Source organism: Alligator sinensis, unplaced genomic scaffold (genome assembly GCF_000455745.1).
Source record: "Alligator sinensis unplaced genomic scaffold, ASM45574v1 scaffold18_2, whole genome shotgun sequence".
Classification (NCBI taxonomy): Eukaryota; Metazoa; Chordata; order Crocodylia; family Alligatoridae; genus Alligator; species Alligator sinensis.
The window spans coordinates 1418584-1442345 of NW_005842281.1; the positions used below are offsets into that span (position 1 = coordinate 1418584).

The 23762-nt window shown below is 39.7% G+C and overlaps 1 protein-coding gene across 1 annotated transcript in view; it reads right to left on the reverse strand.

Moving 5' to 3' along the window:
* CNTN5 (contactin 5) overlaps positions 1-23762 on the reverse strand; it is a 923854-nt gene that overhangs the window by 658856 nt on the left and 241236 nt on the right. Inside the window, exon 4 of the mRNA XM_006027993.1 lies at positions 5788-5917. Within this exon, the coding sequence (XP_006028055.1) occupies positions 5788-5845 (58 nt within the window). The 5' untranslated portion in view covers positions 5846-5917. The remainder of the gene's footprint in view (positions 1-5787; positions 5918-23762) is intronic.

Below are 23762 nucleotides of genomic sequence, written 5' to 3' on the forward strand. Positions count from 1 at the left end.
CCCAGCAGATGTCCTGGTAGTTTAGGTCTCCCATGACTACTGCCTCTTTAGCTTTTATGGTCTCTGAGAGTTGCCTCAGGAGCCCCGAATCTCTTTCTTCCCCTTGATGTGGGGGTCTGTAGCAGACCCCTACCACCAAATCCCTTTCTCCTTGCCTCCCATGTAGCCTAACCCACAATCTTTCTACCTCCTCATCCTTGGATTCCGTCTTGATGAGGGTTGACGTATATTGCTCACTGACATAGAGCGCCACCCCTCCCCCTTTCTTCCCCACCCTGTCCTTTCTGTACAATCTATAGCCCTCAATATGTACTGCCCAGTCGTGGGATGAATCCCACCAGGTTTCCGTTAGCCCCACTAAGTCATAGGTGTTTAGTGCAAGCTAAGTTCAGTGGAGTATATTTTAATTTGTTCTGGACTTCTCCGTTAAAACAAACAAAAACTGCAACACTTTGTTTTTGCATGTCAATAACTTCAGTGATATGTATGCTTTGCCTGTATGTGCTTATTAAATATAATGCAACTCTCTAAGCCTGTTATCAACTATTACAGAGAGTTTAGTTCCCAAATGTTATAACTTAAGAGGACACTTCTAAGCCCACTTAGAGCACTGTTGTGCCCTAGGCCAAGTACAGGTGCTGTGTTTCTACTGGGAGAATGGATGCTTTCCTGTTAGAAACTATGAGCATGCAAATGTTCATTTAATTTCTCCCAGACAAAATGTGTCCCTTCCAGATGCAAGATATTCCAGGTGCCAATCTGGAAAATCTCCCTTGCCAGATAAACTTTCTTGTACAAATGAATGCCTATACGCTCCCCTCCCATCTGGGCTGGGAGGAGAGTGGAGCAGCAGGCCAATTGCCTCCATTCTTCTCCAGATTGGACACAGCCCTGCTGTGGTGAGTTACCTCACTGTTTCAGTCCCCTCCCTGCCTGGTCCCTGAGGGGACAGGAGCAGATGGGAAAAGCCCCCCACCTGGTTTCCAGAACAGGGTATCCAGTCTGAGGAGCTTTGCTTCACTGCCTCAGTCCCCTCCTGGACCAGTCTGATGATCTCAAAGCTGAGAGAGGGACCAGGAACTGAGGCCAGTTTCTGGCCCTACAGGATTTACATGCCACCTTTGCCACCTGGCTGGATGGCACATGTTGAGAAATAAATATGCAGCAGATTACACAGACTGTTATAACAGAACAAGGAGTCTCAAGTTGTCACAAGGGAAGCTTGGTTAGATATTGGGCAGAATTTTATTACTAGGAGGGTAGTAAAACACTGGAACAGGTGGTAGAAGCTCCATTCTTGGAAGCTTTCAAAACCCAGTAGGACAAAGCTTTGGTTGGGATGATCTAGTTGGGGATGGTCCTGCTTTGAGCTGGGGGTTGGACTAGACCTCCTGATGTCCCTTCCAGCCCTAACTTTCTATGATTCTATGATTTCATAGCTCATGGGGCCAGTTACCAAAGCAGGGAGAGTTTCTGTGTAGTGGGGAACAAGGGGTGGGAAAATGTCCCCAATCTCAGTTCCCCATGTCTCCAGCTTTAAATCACCCTGTGTACAGTCCATCTGGTCTGAGCTGTACACATGGCAATTTAAAAGCCAAGGGGTTGCCTATTGATGGCCTGTCCCCGTCCCAGACAGGGGAGAGGACAGGCTGTCAAATAATGGGCTCCACTAAGGGCAAGGGTGGTCCAGGGAGCAGCCCTCTAATGTTCTGTGGCTGAAGAGCTCACCCACGTAGTTCTCCAGCCAAGGGGCTGGAACTCATGTACACTCCTGCTCCAAGGCTATTTTTCTACAGGTATGAATTTCAATGACAGAAATTCATAGTAGAAATGGATGCCTGTCCATGGCCCTAGCCTATTCAAAAGCTTCCTGAACTTCCCCTTTAATTTTTCATTCTCCTACAGTCAAAAAATATTTCCCCAATGGAAATCCTCACAAAGAGAAGGGTTTGTACTTTTCTTGTAGTTTACATTCAGCTGGTAAGGCAAGTGAAAACTAGTAGCTTAACCCTTCCGCACCTCTAATTTGGTTTGAAAGGAATCATCTTCCATGATAAAAGAAACCAAAATAGTCAATCATCACTCTTATGGTAGAATGAAATTCATAACACCTGGCTACTGCCCAGTGATCTACAAATCTCCTACCTCATCTGTATCTGTATCTTTTCCATATATTGACTAGGGACCATCAATGTACTCTTCCCATTATGTCTGATAATGAAATAATTACAATATATAGTTTATCCAATTAATTGGCTTCATGGATTCAACAATTTCAACTTAGACTTAAAACCTCATGTGAACTTGTTGAACAGTCCCATGCCTCTCAGCCTCTCCTCATAAGATCTATTCTCTTGACCTCTACTCATGCACGTGACTCTCCTCTAGACTATCTCAAACTTCTCCACATCCTTTCTAAAGTGTCGTGCCCAGAACTGGATGCAGTACTCCAGCTATGGCTTCACCAAGGCAGAGTAAAGCAGGGCGATGACTTCCTGGGTTTTGCTTGAGATGCATTAGCAGATGAAAGGCAGAGTTTTATTTGCTTTGTCAGCTGTGGCATCATATTGGTGGCTCGTGTATCATCTTGTGGTCAGTCATGACCCCCAAGTCTCTTTCAGTCATGGTGCTAGTGAATGTAGCACTGCTGAGCCTATAAGTATGATATGGCTTTTTTCTCCCTAAGTGGAGCACCTTTCATTTCTCCATGTTGATTGCCATCAGGTTTTGTTCTGCCCACCTTGAAAGCCTGTCCAGGTCGGTCTGAATTGCCAGTCTATCCTCTATCATGACCACACTTCGCCATAATTTGGTATAGTCTGTGAATTTAGCCAGTCTGTTTCTGCCAACCGAATCCAGATCATTTATAAATATATTAAAGAGTACTGGTCTGAGTACTAAGCCCTGGGGGATGCCACTGGTCACCATGTGCCATGTTGACTTACTTCCATCGACTATCACTCTCTGGGTCATGGAGCCAGTTCCCCAGTCATAGGACCATAAGGTTGTCAAGGCTGCAGTTTCCCAGTTTTACCATGAGGACATCATGGGAGACCAAGTCAAAGGCTTTTTTGAAATCTAAATATATGACATCTACCTCTTCTCCTGTGTCCAGGTGATGTGTCACTTGGTCATAGAAGGGAATGAGGTTGGTCAGGCAAGACCTACCTGCAATGAAGCCATGGTGGCCATCTCTCAGAACATTGCTTCCATTAGCCTGTTGTTGATGGTTTCTTTGATTATTTTTTTCCCCAGATCTTTCCAGAGATTGAGGTCAAGCTGATTGGCCTGTAGTTCCCTGGATCTTCCTTCCTTGAAGATAAGCACCACACTGGTCCTCTTCCAAACTTCAGAAACCTCTCCCAAGTGCCACAAGTTCTCAAATATCCTCACTATTGGTTGTGCTATGATGTCAGCCAACTTTTTTAGCACTCTTGGGTGCATTCATCCGGATCAGCTGACTTGTGGATGTCCAGCCTCTCAAGCTGTTCCCTCACCAGATCTTTGCCAATTAGAGGTGTATAATTGCCCTTACCCTGGTAGTCCTGTATCCTGTCAGGCAAAGTGATCCCCTTGGGCTGGTAGAAAACCACCACAAAGTAATTGTTGAGGAGATTAGCTTGTTTCTGTGTGTCGGTTGTCAGCTGCCTCATTTGGTTTAGCAAGGATCTGATGCTATTCTTGTTTTTTTTCTGACTTCCCACACAGCATAACACAGGAACTGAACTACCTTTATTTTAGCATCCACAACTAGTTTTTAAAGGTGAGACTATGTAGCCAGGAATAATGCAAACAGTACTATAAGGTCAGAATGATGTGATCAGATAACCAAAGGAACAGAGATTGTGCACTATTCGAATTATACCTTGACAATATGAATGTTACACCTTGACAATCTGATTTTAACAAATTTTAATCCACTTCTGTTATCTTAGATTAAATTCAGCCCTCATAGTTTTATATTATCTCATGAGAACCTGTTTAAGACACTGCAGACAGTGTGACAATTATGCATTTGTGAGAAACTAAGGTGTTGCTCCAGGATCTTTATAATAACGTATAAAAAAACTAGTTTTAACATTTAAAAAAAATATTTCTTTACACAACCCTAACCTGACAACACAGTAGATGAACAACCCAGAATCATAACAGATTTGAGCTATACCTAATAGTTAATAGGTTAAGTACAGGAATAGTCCGAATAACTGATGGGAATAAATAATTAATTAAAACATGAGATAGGCATTACATATTAAATATAATGCCTGGGTGATTAGTAAGTGTTTTCAGGGTTTGGGTGCTCTGTGGATAAAAGTAATAGTATTTAGTATTTTAAACTCCAATCAAGACTTTTTTTTTTAATGCTTAAGCAACATTTGTCATTTCTTATATTTTAAAATGATTTAAAATCCTTAATCTAATCTAATCTAACATACGCCTCTCAAAAAGGAATAAAAAATAAACTATCTATGGACCCTGCTTGCTCCTTTCACAGCTACTCTTATAGAATCATTGGATAACAAGTTTTATTTTCTAACATTATTAATGTTCTTCGTGCTGTACAGATTCAAAAATAAAAGACAGCTGCTTGTTTTAAGGGGCTTGCAATCTGAGAGGCAGAGCTAAGAAATGTACACTGTACAAGAAAGAGGAGGAAATGGCATTTTTACACATGCATGCATATGCACACACACGCACAGATATTCTTAGGGACCTGCATTGTGCCCTTAATTGTGATACTTGAATGCATATATTCATTTTATTTTGTTCTTGCTTATTTTTAACTAACATTTTATGGGTATTATGAAGTAATAATGCTTGCATATGAAGTGAGTGACTTGGTGAACTGGTACATTTAGAAAGACAGGAAGACAGAAGTGGCAGGAAAAGTGAATGTAACATTTAGATTATTATACTTTTGTAGAGTTATATAGTTCTTATTAGTATCAGGATATAGGGTCTGATCCTAATATCAGTGGGGACTCATGTAAGGAAGCTTTACTCCTGAGAAAAGACCAACCCACAATAGTTAAACTTCATGACTGCTTTGCATAACTGAAAACAAAACCAAAAAAAAAAATCTTTAAAACCATATCACTGTAGGCTACTGAGATGTAAAAAGAAGCCAAGTTGAGGAGAAATTAAAAATCAGTCAATCCTAGGCAGGTCATTATTATATTATAAGAGCTAAAAGATAACAAAGTATAAAGCAACCCAGCTTGTTTGCTTTTAGAATAACATTGATTCATCTCAAGTAAAAAAAAAAAACAAAGCTGCAAGAGAAACATCGTTACCAGCAAAATCAGAATCATTAACACATATCAATATAACATGCATAGTCTAGATAGAAAAATCCACCTCCAAAATTAGTTTCCAGAAACAGAACATGTTAAGACTTTGAGAGTTTCACAATCCAAAAATTAACAAACATTTTGGAGTTATTAGCCCTGGGAGCATGCTCTGCTAATTAACTCATTCTTTTTCCTTTTTCATGCAGTCTTTGAAGTTAGTATAGCCTTTTGTAAATATAGAAGTGACTAGATCTCTCATTTTTCTCTACAATTTAATGAAGCAGATTTACTTAAGTTTAGTGGCAAGTGGATGGCACTTAAATTTCTTAATACATAATTTTACTAGTTTAATGCATAGGCTAATACTATTAATAGTTTTTAGGTTAATGCTAATTAATGCATAGTTTATTTGTTCATTTTTCTTTGGGGTAATTTTACTTTTATCATGCCACTTCTATTTCGCACTTAGAATTTCTTAACTATATATTTTTTTTACCTGAAAGATACCCAGCAAGTGACAGAAACATAAACAGTTTCCATGACGACTTCATCATTGGTCACAAAGGTCTTGAACCCCAATTTGTGTGAATGTTAGCAGCGCTGATGCTTCTTCATTAAAGCTCGGCCTAATGAGACAGAAGACAAAATTATTTGGAAAATTAAAAAGATCTGACGACAATACAATAGGCAATTCAAAGGAAAAATCCAGTCTTCATGCACTTAAAATCTACTACTAAAGAACTCTTTATGTAAAGGGGGAGGTGACATCTTTAAAGCACAAGAACTCTAAAAGATTCTTAACATAAAAGCTCAATACAATATTACACCAACACAGCTACAACCTACACCCCCAATACAATATTTATGTTAATAGCAAAGTTGTGAATGTCATAGTATAGATGGACTGGCTATCAAGGACCCCATTCCCATTCACCTTCTGGAGTTCAGAGTTTGGATCTATCCTTCTACAACTTTTTCTGGGGCAATGGAGCTTCAAAATGCTCCAAAACCCTTTACTCAGACAACTAGTTAATGAGACAATTTAGTTTATATACAATTTGTGGTGGTGGCAAGAGAGACCGGTGTGAATATAGTGTTTATTAAAACATTCAGAGAAGGTGAGAACAAAAGGTGTTCTACAGCTGAAGGAAAGTCATTACCATGTGTGAGATTACACTTGAGTTGGAGGGATGTGGCAGTAACAATCTGAACATCTCTTCTTAGGAGCTACAGTTCTTCTCCTGTTCTTCCTTTCAGGTGATCTAGACTGGGCATATTTACTATAAAGGGATACATGCTAATATGTGCTTCTCTGAAATAGAATATAACAATCTGATAGTCAAGTGACTTCACAGTGTCTGTAGCTCATCTAAACCTCCACAGGGAACCTTCCTCAATTAATTATTAATGCTAGCTGCCTTTGTTTTTCACTTCAGTGATAACCTGTGTTTCAGTCAGTATGTTCCCAGATTGGTGAATTATCACTTTTAGAATTCTCTACTAGCCAGACCTATGGGATATAAGTATTTTCACTAATAATTTTTTTCTTATGGCCATATCCATAAAAACATAGAATACAACTTTTTCCTCCACTTTGTCCTGCAATTTGCCCTCCTCCTCACCAAACATGAATCCTTTTATACATACATATTTCATTTAAAGTTTTGGTGATGTTTATGTTGCAGGAACCAGAGGACAGGGAGTGGCGGAGGGAGGCAAAGGATATCATGCTTCCAGGGTCAAAGGGATAGTATGAAATCATCCAAAAAACACATCTGATTTGATTTAGTGCTATGGTCTTAAATACTAGGGACAAACACTAAAGCAGAAATTGACATTTAAACCATTCTACAAACATATTACCTCTACCTCTGATTTGTTTTTGGTTTTAGACAAATAGAAGGGCAAAAATATTATTTGGAATAATGAGGAAAAGAATGTTGAACTGGATATAGGATTAACTGGCTGAACTTTTATGTCCTATGTTATACAGTAGGTCAGACCAGATGATCTTTCAGTGGTTCCTTTTTTTCTTACAGTCTGTGAAGCTAGGAATAAATAGGAAATGGGAAAATCATCATGGAAGATGTGCTCCCTTTTTTCCTCCCAATAATTTTAAAATTTGATATTAAAAAAAACCCCTGTAGATTGTAAAAAACAGATGAATCATGAAAGTTTAAACTAAAGTCAATAGAGCTTTGACAGACATCAGATAAGGACCTGCTAGTCCTAGGAATTTTTTTTTACTTCTAACTGACAATCCTTACATAAGTGTAACTTGCCCTAATTCTATAGAGGCAAAACAAACAAACAAACAAAAAATCCTACTCTACAAAAATATAATGCAAAAGCTGATTACAACTCCATCAAAATACTCTGCAGTCATTCATGAATATTGTATGTTGATCTCCTTATTATCCAACGTGTTATATGAAAACATTGATTCAAATTTAATATGGGAATTGCCAGGAACAAACAAGCAGTCGGAAAAATATTGGTTCAAGGCAGTCATTCCTCAGTAAATGTCTAAAGGTTGCTAAATGACAAAAATGCATCACAAGCAGGCCCAGGGAGGTGATCCTTCCCCTCTATGCGGTGCTGGTCAGGCCTCAGTTGGAGTACTGTGTCCAGTTCTTTGTGCCATACTTCAAGAGAGATGTAGCTAGCATTGAGAGGGTCCAGAGGAGAGGGCCACTTGCATGGTCAGGGGGCAGCAGGCCAGGCCTTACGAAGATGGACTAGACGGCCTGAATCTATTCAGCCTCCACAAGAGAAGACTGAGAGGGGATCTGCTGGCCAGCTATAAACTCACCAGGGGGCACCAGTGGAAACTAGGTGAGGCTCTGTTCCCCCGGGCACCACCTTGGATAACAAGGAATAAGGTCCACAAATTGATTGACAGCAGGTTCAGGCTTGATATCAGGAGGCAGTACTTTACAGTTAGGGCTGCCAGACTCTGGAATGGGCTCCTTAGAGAGGTGGTACTCTCCCCTAACTCGGGGGTCTTCAAGAGGAGGTTGGATAGATATCTGGCTGGGGGATTATGATCCCAGCACTCATTCCTGCCCAGGGCAGGGGTTCGGACTTGATGTCAAGGCAGGGGGTCACACTTATGATCTGTTCAGGTCCCTTCTGACCCTAGAAACTATGAAAAAATGAACTAGGGTTGTTGGTTGTAGTCTGTTGATCTAAGGACATAGGCAGGCAAGGTTCTTTGGGTAGATGTGATTTTTTTTTTTATTAGACCAACTAAATAGTTGAAAAAAATGTTCTTTCCAACCATAACACCCTTCTTCAGGCATATACAGAGTCTGCTGGTGAATTTTGAATATTAGCTACTAGATTCTTGTCCACATACCCTCTTGTCCACATACAGAATGTGTTTTTATAACAAGGTCTAAAATGCTTTAACAAGAACAAAACCTCTGGTTGTATTAAGAGGGGAACTCAAAGCATGAAGGAGTTGTTTAGGGAAACTAGACTCTGATAACGTATAATCTGGTGCATTTAAAGTCCTTAGGCCTGCTTCAGTTAGCATCACAGGACAGTAAGACTAGGTAAGCCAGATATGCCTGGAGTCTGTAGTACTAAAATACTTTTTATCTAAATGTTTTATTCAAACAATTAACAAAAATATTTTATTTTTAGACTGCTGCATTTTCAATGTTGAGGTGCCCCTGCTACACATTTAAATTAAAGCTCGATGGAAACCAGCTATAAGGATGTTACACATTGGGCATGTCTACCTGAGATGTGTTAATGTGCATTAGCCTAATTTACTGTGCAGTACTGAAGAGCATCTGCCCATGCACACCCTTACTACACAGTCAAAATGGCTAATTGTGAATAAATGTGATACTGCAAATGCGTCACTATTAGTTAATGCACAGTAATGTACATGTAGACATGACCCGACACTAACTTGAGTGCCAGGGCTGTCCATCCACTACAGGGCCGGGCCAGGCTCCTGGTTGGCCCCTTCACCTGCTGTTGGCCTGGGCTGCTCTCTGGCAGCCCCTAGATGCAGGGTATGAAAGGCTGCAGCCATTTTGTGCCCTGGAGCACACTGCTCAGAAGCCTGCTGGAGCTGTGCACTCCTTAGGACCAGTGCAGGCCTCATGTGCCTCTCTGGACAGGATATAGGCTGCCCCTGCCTGGCCTGTCCCCTTTCCACAGGTAAGTGTTGCAAAGGGATACAGCTTTATATATATTAACACATACATACACTGGAATAAGGCTTTTTATGACAGTATAGCTGTAATATACACTTTTCATGATTGTAAAAGAATCCGAGAAAAACAGATACAACACCTAGAGAGCAAATAAATTATACAATTTAAAATGTCATGATTTTATAGAAGCTGAGTCAGGATTTTTGAACCTTGGATATTGACAATATTGCATGAGTATTGAACTTGAAATACTGCATTTGTGCTCTCAGTTCAGGAGCTGAAATAATACCATGCAATTAGATCTAGCCCTAGGTTCATTAGCCAAGGCATCTGAATATAACATGTATCAGATGCCTTTATAAGTTACCCACAATCAATCCATGGAATTTAAAAACAAAATGTGCAAAGTAATTTGTCAGATTCTTGCCAAGAAAAATTAAAAATAAAATTCCTAACATGATGAAATTGCAAATTGATATCAAATATTTTGTGACCAGAAAGAGACTGAACTTGTTGGGCAAATTATTTGTTCTAGTTTTACTTTAGATTACTATTTTATTTAAATATAAAGATTTTTTTACTACCTTTGTTTAAATATAAAGACTTCATAGATAAAGATAGATAGTTGGTCTTCCATTTGTATTAGGAAAGATAATGTAGTAATATATGCAGTAATCCCTACATTCTACTGTATCCCCATTTTGTGGTCATGGGGCGTGTTCAGATGAGCAGGCATGTGCCTCTTGCCCCATCTCAAACCTCTTTGTTACAGGACAAATAAAAATGAAATAATTCTAAGCAAATGTAAACAGCAAGAAGTCTTGTATAATTGATTATTGCCCCAAGGGAAGAGTATGTTTTCATTTCATTTCAACTTATTACAAAGAAAAGCATGCACACAGGCATACACAAAATACTTTTAGCAGCTTACTTTTTTTTCTTTCTCAATTGATTCATGAGCCATTCATTTATTGACGACCTAAAATTGAAAATTGCTCCTTCATTAGAAGAAGTTTGGTGGGTGATATCTTTTATTGGACCAATTTTCTTGTTACCTTTACAAGGGGCACCTATGAACTTAGTTTTAAAATAATACTTTAAGCTATATCATATACGATTGTAATGGAGTTTTCAAAGAGACTGTTCCATTAAAGAAGTTTACCCAATTTTTAAATGTTGCACATCAGCAATTTCTATTGAAGGCAGTGGAGCGTTGGAATGTTCAATGAACTCAAAAACCAAAACAAAGGGTATTTCCTAATTGCTATATATATATATATATATAAAACAAACCAATAATTGAATATGAAGGAACACTTTGTGTAGATAAAATTTAAAGTACCTTATTTTCCAGAGAAAGCAGTTTAGTGCATTCCAAATTATTTGGAATCACATACACAAGCTCATCGCAATAATTGTATTTCCTAAATTGCTTCACGTGTTGTTGAAGAGGTAAAATTAAAATACAAGTCTTACAGAAGAGCATAGATATCATAGAGAAAAAATTGCATTTCACCATGTTGGCTTACATCATTGCAGGAAAATATTATTATAAATATGAAGTTTTATGTCGGACTATTAAGAGAACTGTTCAGGATGAGTTAAGTCACTCTCAGATGAGTACATAGCTTATCAGGCCTTCTAAGAAGAAAAAGAAATTAATTAAATTTCTAGCGTAAACAAGAAACAGAACATTAGGGCCACTATGGTTTTACTGAGTACAGTGGGAGTGGCTGGGAATAGAACTTTTTAAAAACATATCTGGTTATGGCATTCTACTTGCCTAAATGAAGCCTGAAATCTCAAAGATCTGCCCCAAATCATGTACACTGAGCACTCCTGAAAATGACACCTCCAAGTTTTAACAGAATATCAGGCTCGTAATATCAATGCATTTAGACTATGTATTTATCACTTCCCTACAACTGTATTCAAGAGGCTCATGAGCATTTACAGAACCATCATCCCTACTCCATGTTTTACAGGTTGGGAACTGAAGCATACACTCTAGATTAGGTGACTTATCGTAGGTCACACACATTGAATACTAGACTTGGAAACAGAACTTAGATTATTTGAATTCCAACCCAGTGCTCTAGTAATACATACATATATAAATAATAATAAATCCTTCTTACTCGTATCACTCTTGAAAGGTTTTTAATTTATTTTGAACACTTCTAAAAGCAGCAGCTGGCCTTAAGGCACCTGAGGAACCTTGAAACATGCTTGGGATCTTATAGATAGGCATGTTCAACAAGTGCTGCAATTCTCAAGGGCCACCCTGGCCCTGGAATATTTGTATTGCACTCAATTTGGTTAGAATTAAGCACTTCCAAGAGAAGCACTTCCCTGCTGAAGTGCACAACTGTTTTAGGACCCTTTTCTTCATTAATTTAGAATTCTATTTAGTGATCATGAAATGGACCAAACCAATTGCATTGGTAAATTCACTCTTCAGTCTACAAAGTGAGTATCATAGCAATAAGAACTTTTTCATGTGGTTCTACCAATATGCCTCAGCCATATTCTGCAAAGGCCCCCCACTCCCTGCCTCTCCTTATGCGGGATGACCGTTCAACCTAGGCTCTCCTTAAAGTCAACACTGAAGAGAACTTGGACTAAACAGTTTTTGGTAGGATCCTCCCTGCTATCTGTCTTCGGAATTCTCTCTACTTCCAGCTTAAACTTTCCATTTAATCTACCTAGCAGAATAATAATAATATGCAGTTTAATAACAAAGCAGCCTCTCTACTCAGCATTCCAGGAAGAATCTAAAAAGCCACAGACTGTGCATGTGAGGTATTCTTCGCAGTTGTGGGCGCACACTCTCTGAACCCTTATAGATCTTATAGATCTATAAAATATATATATATTCCTTGCCAGACAAATCAAGCCTTGGGATAACAAAGTATATTTATTATATACTAATGTGCTCAATACTGTATGCACCCTCTCTCCACCCACCGCACACTTAGATCAATGCATATGATGCCTTGAAGATATAGCAATATAGGGCTCCAAATCTTCCAACTGCATCTGCTCAAGTCAACGGGGTTCTCAACAGGATTGGGGCAGCCACGCATGTGTGTAATGGGCACCAAAGCAAAGGGGTGCCAGCCAGGGCGGGGGGGCAGGGGGGTGCAGCTCCTACTGTTGTGTGCACTCCTGGGCAAGCATGGGGGGGGCATGTACCCCCCAGATCTGTGTGTGGGGTGAGGGTGGGCTGCCACTGTGGGCTTTGCCCTGGGTGCCAAACTTCATTGCTGTGTCTCACTATCTGACTGTTGAGGACCAAAACCTGCAACTAAATAAAAAATTGTTGCAATAACCAGAAATGTCATCTTCACTTTATTTACTTTTTCCCTCATTTTACTTTTTTTTTTAATATCACGTGAAAATGGGAGACTTTGAGAATTACAAAAAGAGGAGAGGCAATACTTCATAAACAATGGGTTTGGAAGGGTATTTTATGCTTGGAATGCTTATGCATTTTATGCTTATGCAGAAAAGACTGAGTAAAGACAGACACAGAACATTTTAAGAACTGATTTGCATAGGAGTCAGCAACCCAAGAGGATAGAGTAGCAGCTCAAGCTTTTAGCATTGAAGGTTCCCAGTTCAATCCCTTGTGTGCTAGGCAACAAATGCATCTGTCATATATATAAACATGATTAGGTCATTAATGACTAGACCAGTTCTGATTTAACATAATAGCAGTTGTTTTACATGTACCACTTATTAATTAAATGTAACCCCCCTCTCCCTTTTTAACAGAATATTTGTGAGGGCAAATAGAGATGTAAATAACATTAATGTTACTTATAAGGTCTTACTATAATTTTGTAATAACTATTTTGCATCTGCTATTGCTGGCATTACTTTAGAACAGTGGTTCTCAACCTATTTGCCACAGTGGGCCATACTTGCAGCTCTCAATGTGTTTTCAGGGGGAGGTTCTGGAACAACTTAAAATAGATTTCATTCTCTCTTTTGGTGATATCTTTTATTGGAGCAACTACATATATTTGGGATAAATGTTATTCAAGTCTTTGAGCAGAAAGGTCCCAGGCCTAAGGAAAAGTACTTTGTGCCTGAAGCTTGTCTAATATTTTCTCCAGTTATACAGTTGATCCAATAAAAGATAAACACCAAAAAAGCCCTTGTTTCTAGTACATTTCCTACACCATCACATCTACACCACCACTCCAACCCTACGGCTTAAAAATTTAATTTACTTAAAGAACTTTTGAAATTCTTACCCTGCATGCCTTAGCTAAAATACATTATTTAGTCCAAACACAAAGCAAGCTGAATCAATGCAAGATATACTGGCTAAAATGATATGGCCCATATTATTCAGGCCAGATCATTCTAGTTTCTTCTTGCTCCAAAAAAGGGACAGGTTGTGGAAACTTATGTTTTCTCCGATCCAGTTTTACCTGGTACTACAAAATAATTTGTTTACATCAACAGTAAAGAATAAAATTCTTTTGGCATCCATGTCTTAGAACTATACAGAGCCATATGAATTTCAAAATGCACCCATAAAGACAAAACTCTATTTCATAAATAGATACTTAAAATAGTCAATTGTTCTAAATCAGTTACATTGGTTTAAATGTTAGTAATTTTGCCCTTAGCTATTTTCCACTTGAATTACTGCAATACATTTTTAAAATACCATACTGAAGAATATTAATGATGCAACAAATTGACTGGTGTTACAGAGATGTATCTTTTTTTTTTTTTTTATGAGCATATTTAATTGCACATGTTTCTTAAGTTTCTAATTACAACTGGCAGTCAAAATGTCTAGATGTTTAAGGATGCATTTTTATAGTTAAACATGCTTCATTATTATTACTTATATTGCAGATAGTTCAAAAAGATATAATGCAAGGATATTAAAGTGGGTTAGAAATCCCATTATTAAAACATGGGCTTGTCTGCATAGAAAGGGAAAAAAATAAAGTACTCTAACTGGAATAAGCACCTCTTCATTTCCTTTCACAAGTCTTATTTTATTATGAACTAAATGTCACAGACATAAAGACATAACTGGTGGCGTGATCCCATAAGGGAGGTTTGTATCTGTTATCGTACTGTATTTAACACTATTTTCTCAAAATTTTCAACAAAGCCAGTGAGTTTCATAAATGGCTCAACTCACCAGTGGTTTTTTTTCAATCTGGGGGTGGCTTGTTTATGTTAAAAAAAAAAAAAGAGAGATGACAATTGACAAATAATGATCTTTTGAGTAGTTTAGCTCAGTACTGGGCAGACACCAATTACAGAATTGTGCTGTCAGGTTACCTTTCTCAGGGAAGTCACACACTTCATGTTTTCAGTGGCAAATTGAATTTGACATTTAATTTGAAACCCAAGACACCTTAATGTAAAACCTTCTGCAATATTAGTGATAAAGCAGTAGGGCAGACATCCTAGCTGACTGTCTTTTTAACAGTCCTCTCAACGTTACTAGTACCTGCACTGTTTTCCATAGGGATTTCATCTTGATTATAAAAGTGAAATTATAGAGACTGCTTTAAGATCATAGTAGGTTGCATGCACATAACCGGATGTAGTAGAGCCAGAACATATAAGCATTCTTAAAATATACAAGAAATGTACTTTTTTCTAGTTTAGTCATACACCTGATCAGGAAACCCAGTTGTTTCTTAGCATGCAGGTCAAGACTCAGATGGAGTAGTTCTTGTCAGAGGCCTAAGGTTTAAAGACTTTGTTATGAATGGCTTTTAAAAGGAAAAAAGAGAGAAAAAGCAAATACTGCTGGGTTTTTGTTGGAGGGGGGAGGAGAGGAGGGTTAATAATCTAGTTTTAATTGCAGGGAAAAGTATTAGTGAATATGACAGAGACAATTATTGATTGACTTGTTTTTCACATAGATTTCTGACTATTTGTCAGCTGTTATTTTACCATATTTCAACAGAACATTACTGCTCTGTGGATATTTCCTAGGATTAAGGGAAGGAACAGTATCTTATTCCACATAAAGTAAAAGATTTGGGTAGAAACATTTAGAGTACTGTATAAATCTGAAAATGCAGGGCCTAATTTGGTATGTGGCCATTTGAAATTTGACTAAGTTGGTAGTAATGTCCAACCATTAAGGTTAACTTTCCATCCAAAAGACAGCAGAATAAATTGTCACCTTGCATAAACTGGCATAGCTTAAGCCAAGTAAATGAAGCCATAAAGTTTATACCAGCTCAGAATCTGACCTAGCAACTCTAATATGGTTCTCTTTGCAGAGCCAACTTTTAAACGGCCCACATTTTTAATTTAAACAAAAACAAACACACATCTCTTACAATATAAAATGCTGCCTATTATAAAAAAGCCCCCATCTCCTTCTGCAGCTGAATCTTCTAATACGATGCATAGACATCGATTAAAAAAAAATCAATGCTTTCCACAGAACCTTATATGATCCTTAGAAGACTTCCATCAAAATGCTAGCAATGTTCAACCTTGCTTAACTTTTGAGCTCCAGTGCAAGGATAACTGTAGGCATATGGCTGTGGGTTGCAGTAAAGAGAAGAATACAGTGTTTAAAAAAAAAATCCTTGAAATAGTCCCTTTCATCACCAGAACTAAAAGTTAAAAGGAATGAATTTAGAACCTAGAATAAAAGTTTATTTTCCTGACTCTAAAATACAGAACTGTAGCATAGAATTTTCTTTTTTGCTTTATCAGGGATCTTGCACCTGAGCAAGATTCATGCCACTTAACATTCAAACCAAACATAACAGTCCAGTAAATTGGGGTATTTATATAGCATGTAACATATATATCTTTTTACTGATAGTTTGTTAAAATATTTGCCAAAACAGTAGATACAACTCAGCCAGTTAAATACAAGCCTCAGGCTACTGGAGGGTGCATGCAGTGCAACTTTAGGAATGATACATGGAGAATCCAGTTAATTAACCCAGGGGAGGCTCTATCGGGATAAACAAGTTTCAATTTTAGTCACTAGTCTGACAGGGAGTGGAGGATAACACCCAGAAGCATTTTCACTCAGCATGGCCTTTTGAGCTTCCAGAAGACAATTTGTTGAATTATCAGGCCTCCTCTTATTAAGAAGTTGCCCTGTTCTCTTTTAAGAGAGAGACATCCCCTAAGCACATCCCCAACTAGTGGCTCTGACTAGTGGTTCAGCTGAAGTTGCAGGTGGAAAAAAGAATCTGTTCCCCATTCCCTCTGTAATGATTAGTTGAATCAGAAGTATTTTACAATTCAAGTTCTAACCTCTGGTGCTGACCCAGGACAGTAGTATGGCTATTAGCGTGGCATGGCACAATGGAAAATGATATGTTGCTTCAGAATAGTTTGTTACTTTTTTTCTCCTCTTTATTTAAGAGCCTCATTCGGAGCAGCAGGAGGAGTGGAGAGGGTTGGAGGGCACACTGCTATGTACCTCTTTAAAAAGCAGATCCAAATAACTACTCTATAATGGTTTTTTTTCCCCCTCACTTACCATATACCTTGTTATTCTCTACATTACAAAGAGTGTTATCTTATTTGGGGTGGGGAAAGGGAAGTCTGGAATTATCTATCTACTCATCCATATTCTTACAGTGGTACTGTGCCAATTATATCCGATCAATTTGCAAGAGGGGAAAAAAGTCTGATCCTTCTGCACTCGCTGCCTTACTATGGATTATTGTTTAATATAGCAGAGCACGGGTGTTATTAAATGTGTGTAAGCATAGAACTGTGAGAGGCTGAGGGGATGCATCATGAGTGGATGCATCTACATGTGCAGCAATTATTGTTCCTGGGCGCTGCATTTACAAGTGCACCCAGGACCTCAACACATTGAGCTGAGTCTGGCAGGGCATCGAGAGTGGAGCACGTGGATGCTTCAGTGTGGGGCTAGACAGCAAGAAGCCCTGGACGAAAGCATCCTCAGGCCCCAGCCAGCCCCATTAGAGTCTACACATGTATTGCTGCACACTAAAAAACCTCCGCAACAGAATAGCACTTGTAAATACTTGTAAATTTGCAAGTATTACCCTCCTGTGGAGTTCATTAGTTTTCTGCAGCCTAATAAGGCCATATGTGTAGATGCTGAGACATTTACTGCGGAGCTAATTAAGAAACTCAACAGTAAATGTTTCATGTAGATGCACCCACTATGTTATTCCACATGCTTTGATCATTGTCAAGTAGCATATCACTCACAGATAGTCTATAGGAAGATATGCAACTCTTTTTCCCTAGGGAGCCAGCTTTTAAAGAGCCATAGGTTGTGTTTTTTAAATGTTTTTAAGCAATTAAATCTACATACCTGTAATTTTAATTGATTTTTACAAAATTGAACCATATTGGAACAAGGACAAGAGGACATTAAAAAATCTTAATTGCTAATTCTTCAGCGTTTAATTACATAGCTAAATGAAGGTCCTCCTTCTAGTAAAATAAATTAAGAGAGGGCTGTTTATAATTGCAGGCTCCTTATGCTAGTAGTGAAAGGCTATACCGTTGGAATAATCATCCCACTGGAGAATCTCTCACAAGTTAACACACAGGAGAGTTCAAATTAAATAGGCTGATACTGATGCTCAGTAAACACACCAAAAAAACAGGTGAATTATAGAGGCTCTGACCTTGGTTTCTGCATACCTGCATTTGTACCTTTTGCAATATCTGAAGAGAAGATAGCCAATAGGCAGCACAAGTATAGGATAACATCACCATTCTTCCAGAGTCTGGTGCCCATCTCTGACAATTCAATGCCTGAGTATTTTCTAAGAAGGAACCGTTCTTCATACGAGGAACAGTATCCACTAAAAATCTGACCAGCTCAATCTTACACAGCACGGTAGAATTCTAGACAATCACACTAATAGCAAATGAACCCTCTGCAGTGAGAAACATAGAATCATAGGAAAGTAGGGCTTGATGGGACCTCATGAGGGCATCTTATCCAGACCCCTGCTCAAGGTAGATGACTACTGACTAAAGCATCCTAGCTCAGTATCAATCTAATCTGGCTTTGGAAATTTTCAGGCATGGAGATTGCACAGCTTCTCTAGGTAGCCTGTTCCAAATGCTTGAACACTCTCATAGTCACAAAGTTCTTCCTGAGCATCAACCTAAATTTCCCTTGCTGCAGCTTGAGGCTATTGCTTCAAGCCAAAGAGAAAAAGTGTCTCTCTAGCCTCCTTATAATCACCTTTCAGGTACTATTTGATGACTTATGAAATCCTGCCACAGTCTTTTACACTAAGGACAGAAGTTACACAAACTGGTAAAAATGATCAGAAATCAGTTCAAATATTTAACACAACAGAAGTTCAGCACACATAAATCACTTTCAAAATGGCCAAAACTGCTTTAAGATAAACCTGGATGGATGTAGCAATAGACTTAAATGATTTAATTTAAATTGGATAACTGAACTTCTGTTCCAGATCCCCTCCAGGTTCAAGTTAACTCACAGTTCTCCAACATCCCAGGATTCTTTGCACCTCCCCCACAAACCTCTCCCCCACTCCACCCCTCACAGGGTGGACTGGCTAGCTTTGTCCAAGCTGTCTGCTCCAGTGGAGCAGGGAGGCACACTCTAGTACCCTCCTCTCCCTCCTGGCTTTTGGCCTGAACCACTGCAGGGATGTGGCTGCATTTCTGCAATCAAAAGAGAATGCCTCTTCACTTGTTTATTGGTTCAGTCTACACAGCTTAGACTAACCTGCAAGACTCATTTTTGATTGTCCATACTTAGCCTTCTTCTCTGGAATAAATAACCCTAGATCTTTCAAACATCATACTTCTCAGGCCTCTAATCATTTTTGTCACTCTCAGCTGGACTCTTTCCAATCTGTCCACATAATTCTTAAAGTGTAAGGCCCAAAACTGGAAACAGCACTCCAGATGAGGCCTCACCAGTGCTGCATAGAATGAGACATCCCTTGATTTGTAAAAGACACTCCAGTTAATACAATCCAGTACATTGCTGCAAGAAAAAGCAAAGAAGAGCACACTGATGGCTCATATTCAGCTTATAGTACACTGTAACCCCCAGGCTCTTATTGTCAGTACAGCAGCCTAGCCAGTTATTCCCCAGCAAAACAAGTTTAGCAATTGATGAGTGATATAACCATAGTCATTTAACCGCACCTTATTCAGGGTTAAGTTTACAGTGATTTCACTCACTATCATAGTTGTATGCAGACAACACTCTTACAGCATAACGGCTGATGCCCAATACCCAGTGGCAACCACTTCCCCCCTTTCAAAATGCTTTTAAGTTACCTCTCCCCTTAGCTAGACCCTGCATTTTAAAGTATTTTGTTAACATAAATGGAATTTAGAAAGACATTTCTTCAAGCTTTCACAAAGAGCAAAAGACTTCCAGATCAACAAGGAGCATAAACTTACAGTATTTTAAGAAAAGGAAATAATTTGTGCTACAGAAACAAGCTGTGGCAATAAGTAGTTGGTTGGTTGTTTGGTGTTCAACCGAATATTTTTTAGTCCAATACTAACTACTGGAAGAATCAAAATGATAATTATTTCATGCAAACATACATGCTGAAAGCTGAAATACATCTGTCTGAGAAAGAATTTATTAATATAAGCAGGTACATGATAAAGAAAACAAGGTATGTGAAATGTCTTCTGTTCACAGGCACCAACATGATGATATAAGTTCTAAAAACAAGGGACTGAGAATTGCTCTGGTTTCTTTGCGAACTCTTGTATAATTCAGAAGGTACATTACATAGAAGGTGAAGAATAAAAATATTACTCTTCTCAATAAAGCTTTAGCGGGGGAATTGTGCTAGGAATTAACATAGTAAATACACCTGCCAAATGATCAGAAGAGAGTTAGTGGAGGGGAGTGGCCTGTGTCTCAGCTTCAGAGAGATACGGGAGAAACGCACCCCAAGGCATCCATTCAGTTCAGCATTTTTACACGCTGCAGCACTTAAATTGGGTGAAGCTCTTGCTTCTCTTTGGGTGTGGAGGTCTCTCAACACAGCAAGATCACTACAGCTTTGCAGAATGGGTCATAAATATGCCATGTGGGGATGATGGGCAGTCATCTCCTGCAGAGTACACCACCTGCATAATAATAGTGGTGGGGGGGGAACAAGCATGCACAATAGATCTGTGATTCAGATTCACTGAAAAACAGCATTTACTACTGCAGGTTTTAAAAGTCACACAACATAACTAGAAGGAAGAGGAGTATTCTGTCCCCATATACCAAACATACTCCCTGAATACAGTATGTCTACAAGACTTTGCAAAGGAGTTGAGGATTTAGGCCCAATGCTCAGCACCATATAACTCCACTTGTAGGTTTCTGCAAGTAGCTAAACTGGAAAAAAGATGCTGTAAACTTGAAATTTAATCAGTTTAAAATGAGTTAAAAGTACTAAACTCTCCCCATAGATGAGCTGCCAATATTTGTAGTTTTATAGCTGCATTTTCCAATTTTGCCAAATATTGTCTCCCTCGTCAGTGGAATAAACGAGACAAACAGAATGTCCGACCCAACCAAAATCTTGTATCATTCAAGTAAACAGGCAACTTTATACCTTGTTTATCTTTGTGAGTAGGCATTCTTATTGGAGGTTATACCTACATGAACTCCAGATATTTATGGATGTTATCTAAATCAATTTATGCAACTTATTTATTCAACTTGCATATTAACCATAGATAGATAGCTAATATGGATAGATATGTATAGTTAATATTGTCAACAGATAAAGTGACCCTGCCAGATTATTGTACCAAAAATGGGTTAAGTGACACAACCATCTGCGACTGGCGATGCGGTGGCAGAGTGTGTCCGCCATCTAACCCTCCATGTGAGCGGCGCGTGATTACCTGTGGCCTAGCCAACCAAAAACCACCTAACCACCTAACCACAAACCACCAAAAACCAAAAACCACCTAACCACCTAATGAGCATGGCTGGCTGCCCAGCATGTCCATGTGTTCCAGAACTTACCATCAGGGGAGCTTTCAGATTGGTTAAAAATTTATATAGGGGACCGCACGCCTTGGTGCGGGGTCCCCGGGCTCCGACTCTCGAGACAGACTGATCACCTGTCTTGGGGCTGGTCAGACCCCTAGGTCACCAGCAGAAGCTGCTCTGGTTGTTCCGAGCTCCATAGCTTACTGCCTCGCTTCACCCGCCACCTGTCGCTTGTCTTGCCGTTGTATATAGTTTATCATCTGTATTGTTCTCCAAGTTATATCACCTATGAAGTGTTCAACTGTTCTGTAAGTAAACTTCAAGTTTTATTTCACCCTCTCATTGCCTCTGGTATACATCTCTCTCTCGCACCCGGCATCCCCGAGCGTGTTTGGGTTGGTGTCACCACCCGGTGCCCCACTCAGGACGCGACTGCGGCCGTTTTCCCACACATCTTGCGGAGAACGCGCCCCACAAATATATAAGCTTATATATAGCTAAGATGTACACCCCCTATATTTATACTATATAAGATGACTGAATATAATGCAACCCCACAATAGTTAGATTCTATATATGAAACAATTCTAAATTGGTTATAATTTTACAGGTATGGACACTAATTATTGGAGCTTTGCCTAGAATGTGCCCCCATCCCACTGCTACACCAGGGAAATTAAAATCGGTGGGGGGGAGTCAAATAGACCCCTTGCCCTCTGCTCCCCAATTTCTTCTCTCTGCAGCCCCTTCTCCTTCTCCAACTGTCAGACACTGCTTTCCTTGAGTACATGTAAGTGAGGGGAAAACTTGAAAACACCAACCTTAAAACAAACATACCTGTGGTAATTTGCAGATAACACCCATAGACTTAGCTCACCCAGACTTGATGCTTTTTTTTTTTTTTTTTTTTAACTGCTGCAAGTTTTAGCACAGGTACTCTGTAAACACACTTTTAAGCAGCACTCTTGTACCTGCTTATATATAGTACAAACCATGGGGTGGGGTGGGGGGTGTTATTTACAAAACTATCCAAATGCCAGTTTGCTCTTTCTTCCTTTCCCCTCCCCTTCCCCATTTTCCTCCAACTTTCTTTCCTTAAGGTTCTATCTACAAAACATCAGGACCCATTTCTCTTTCAACCGGCCTTCATCTGCTTCTTTTTCCCTTCTCTCTTCCCAGTCAATCCATAGGTACATTTTCACTCTACACAGGCCTAGCTTTAAGCACTGTTTGACAGACCACTCTACCTTTGAGACCAGCAAGTTTCTTACAGTCCACATCTTTGCAATCTCCAATGCCGGATGAAGGGTGCCTGATTACCACTTCCTGTCCTCTGCGTGCTCAATTTTATTCCGCTTTTGAAGTCTGTCTCCACTGCAACACTTCAGCTGTCAGCTTGGACCTTGTTACTAGCTAGTATAAATCGCTCTTCCTTTCTCCGTGCTCTGTATGTGAAGGCACGTTCCCAGAGCAAGTGCTCATGCGTTTCTTCCCTGACACATGTTGCTTGGGCACTTTGTGGTCAGCAGAGCCACCAACAGTGCTGCAGCTCATGAACTGGCAGTATCGTATGTGCCACCATTCAGGTTACCTCTCTGCTCTTTTAGAAAGTCTTTTTCACACACCTCTTCCAGGTATCTATTTCCCCTGCATAGAGTTTCCCAGTCAGAGCTGTTCTCTCCCACAGATGCACATTTTGCTAGAATGGTCTTTTATTTCCTTCAGTTATATCTGCTGTAAATTATATTGGTTTCAGAAAGCTTCTATTACCAGATACCACTTAGGGGGCTGCCCATGGTCTCGTGGACAGGCAGCCTCCTATTCCCCATTTCCTTCACAGTCTTCCTCCAAAGTATCTGAAAAGCATGGCATTTTGGATTCCCCTCCCACCACTAAACTACAATACAAGCTTAACTATTTGGCCATTATGGGTACTTCCAGATGTGCGCGCACATGCGTCTTGCCCGCCTCAAACCCCTTTGAGGTGGGGCAACAGGCACGTGCGGGAACGAAAAAATGTTCCTTGCACTGCAAACTTGCAGCGCGGGAGAATATTAGACTGGGGTCTAAAAAAATCAAAGTTTAAAAAAGTGGGGCAGGGCACGGTCCTGGACCATGACCTGAGGCAAGCAGAAGCTGGATCCTACATAGAGATGCTCTGGCTGCCAGAGTGTCTCTATGGTTGGCCCCTCACCCTGGTGCTGAAACATGTGGCCGGCCAGGCCACGTGTTTCAGCACCAGGTCTCCAGTGCTGGTGAGTAAGGGGTTGGGGGGTGGAGGAGGGGGAAGGGGGACCATGGGGGGGCCCCCCAACCCCCCTCCCCCTTGCACAGTTG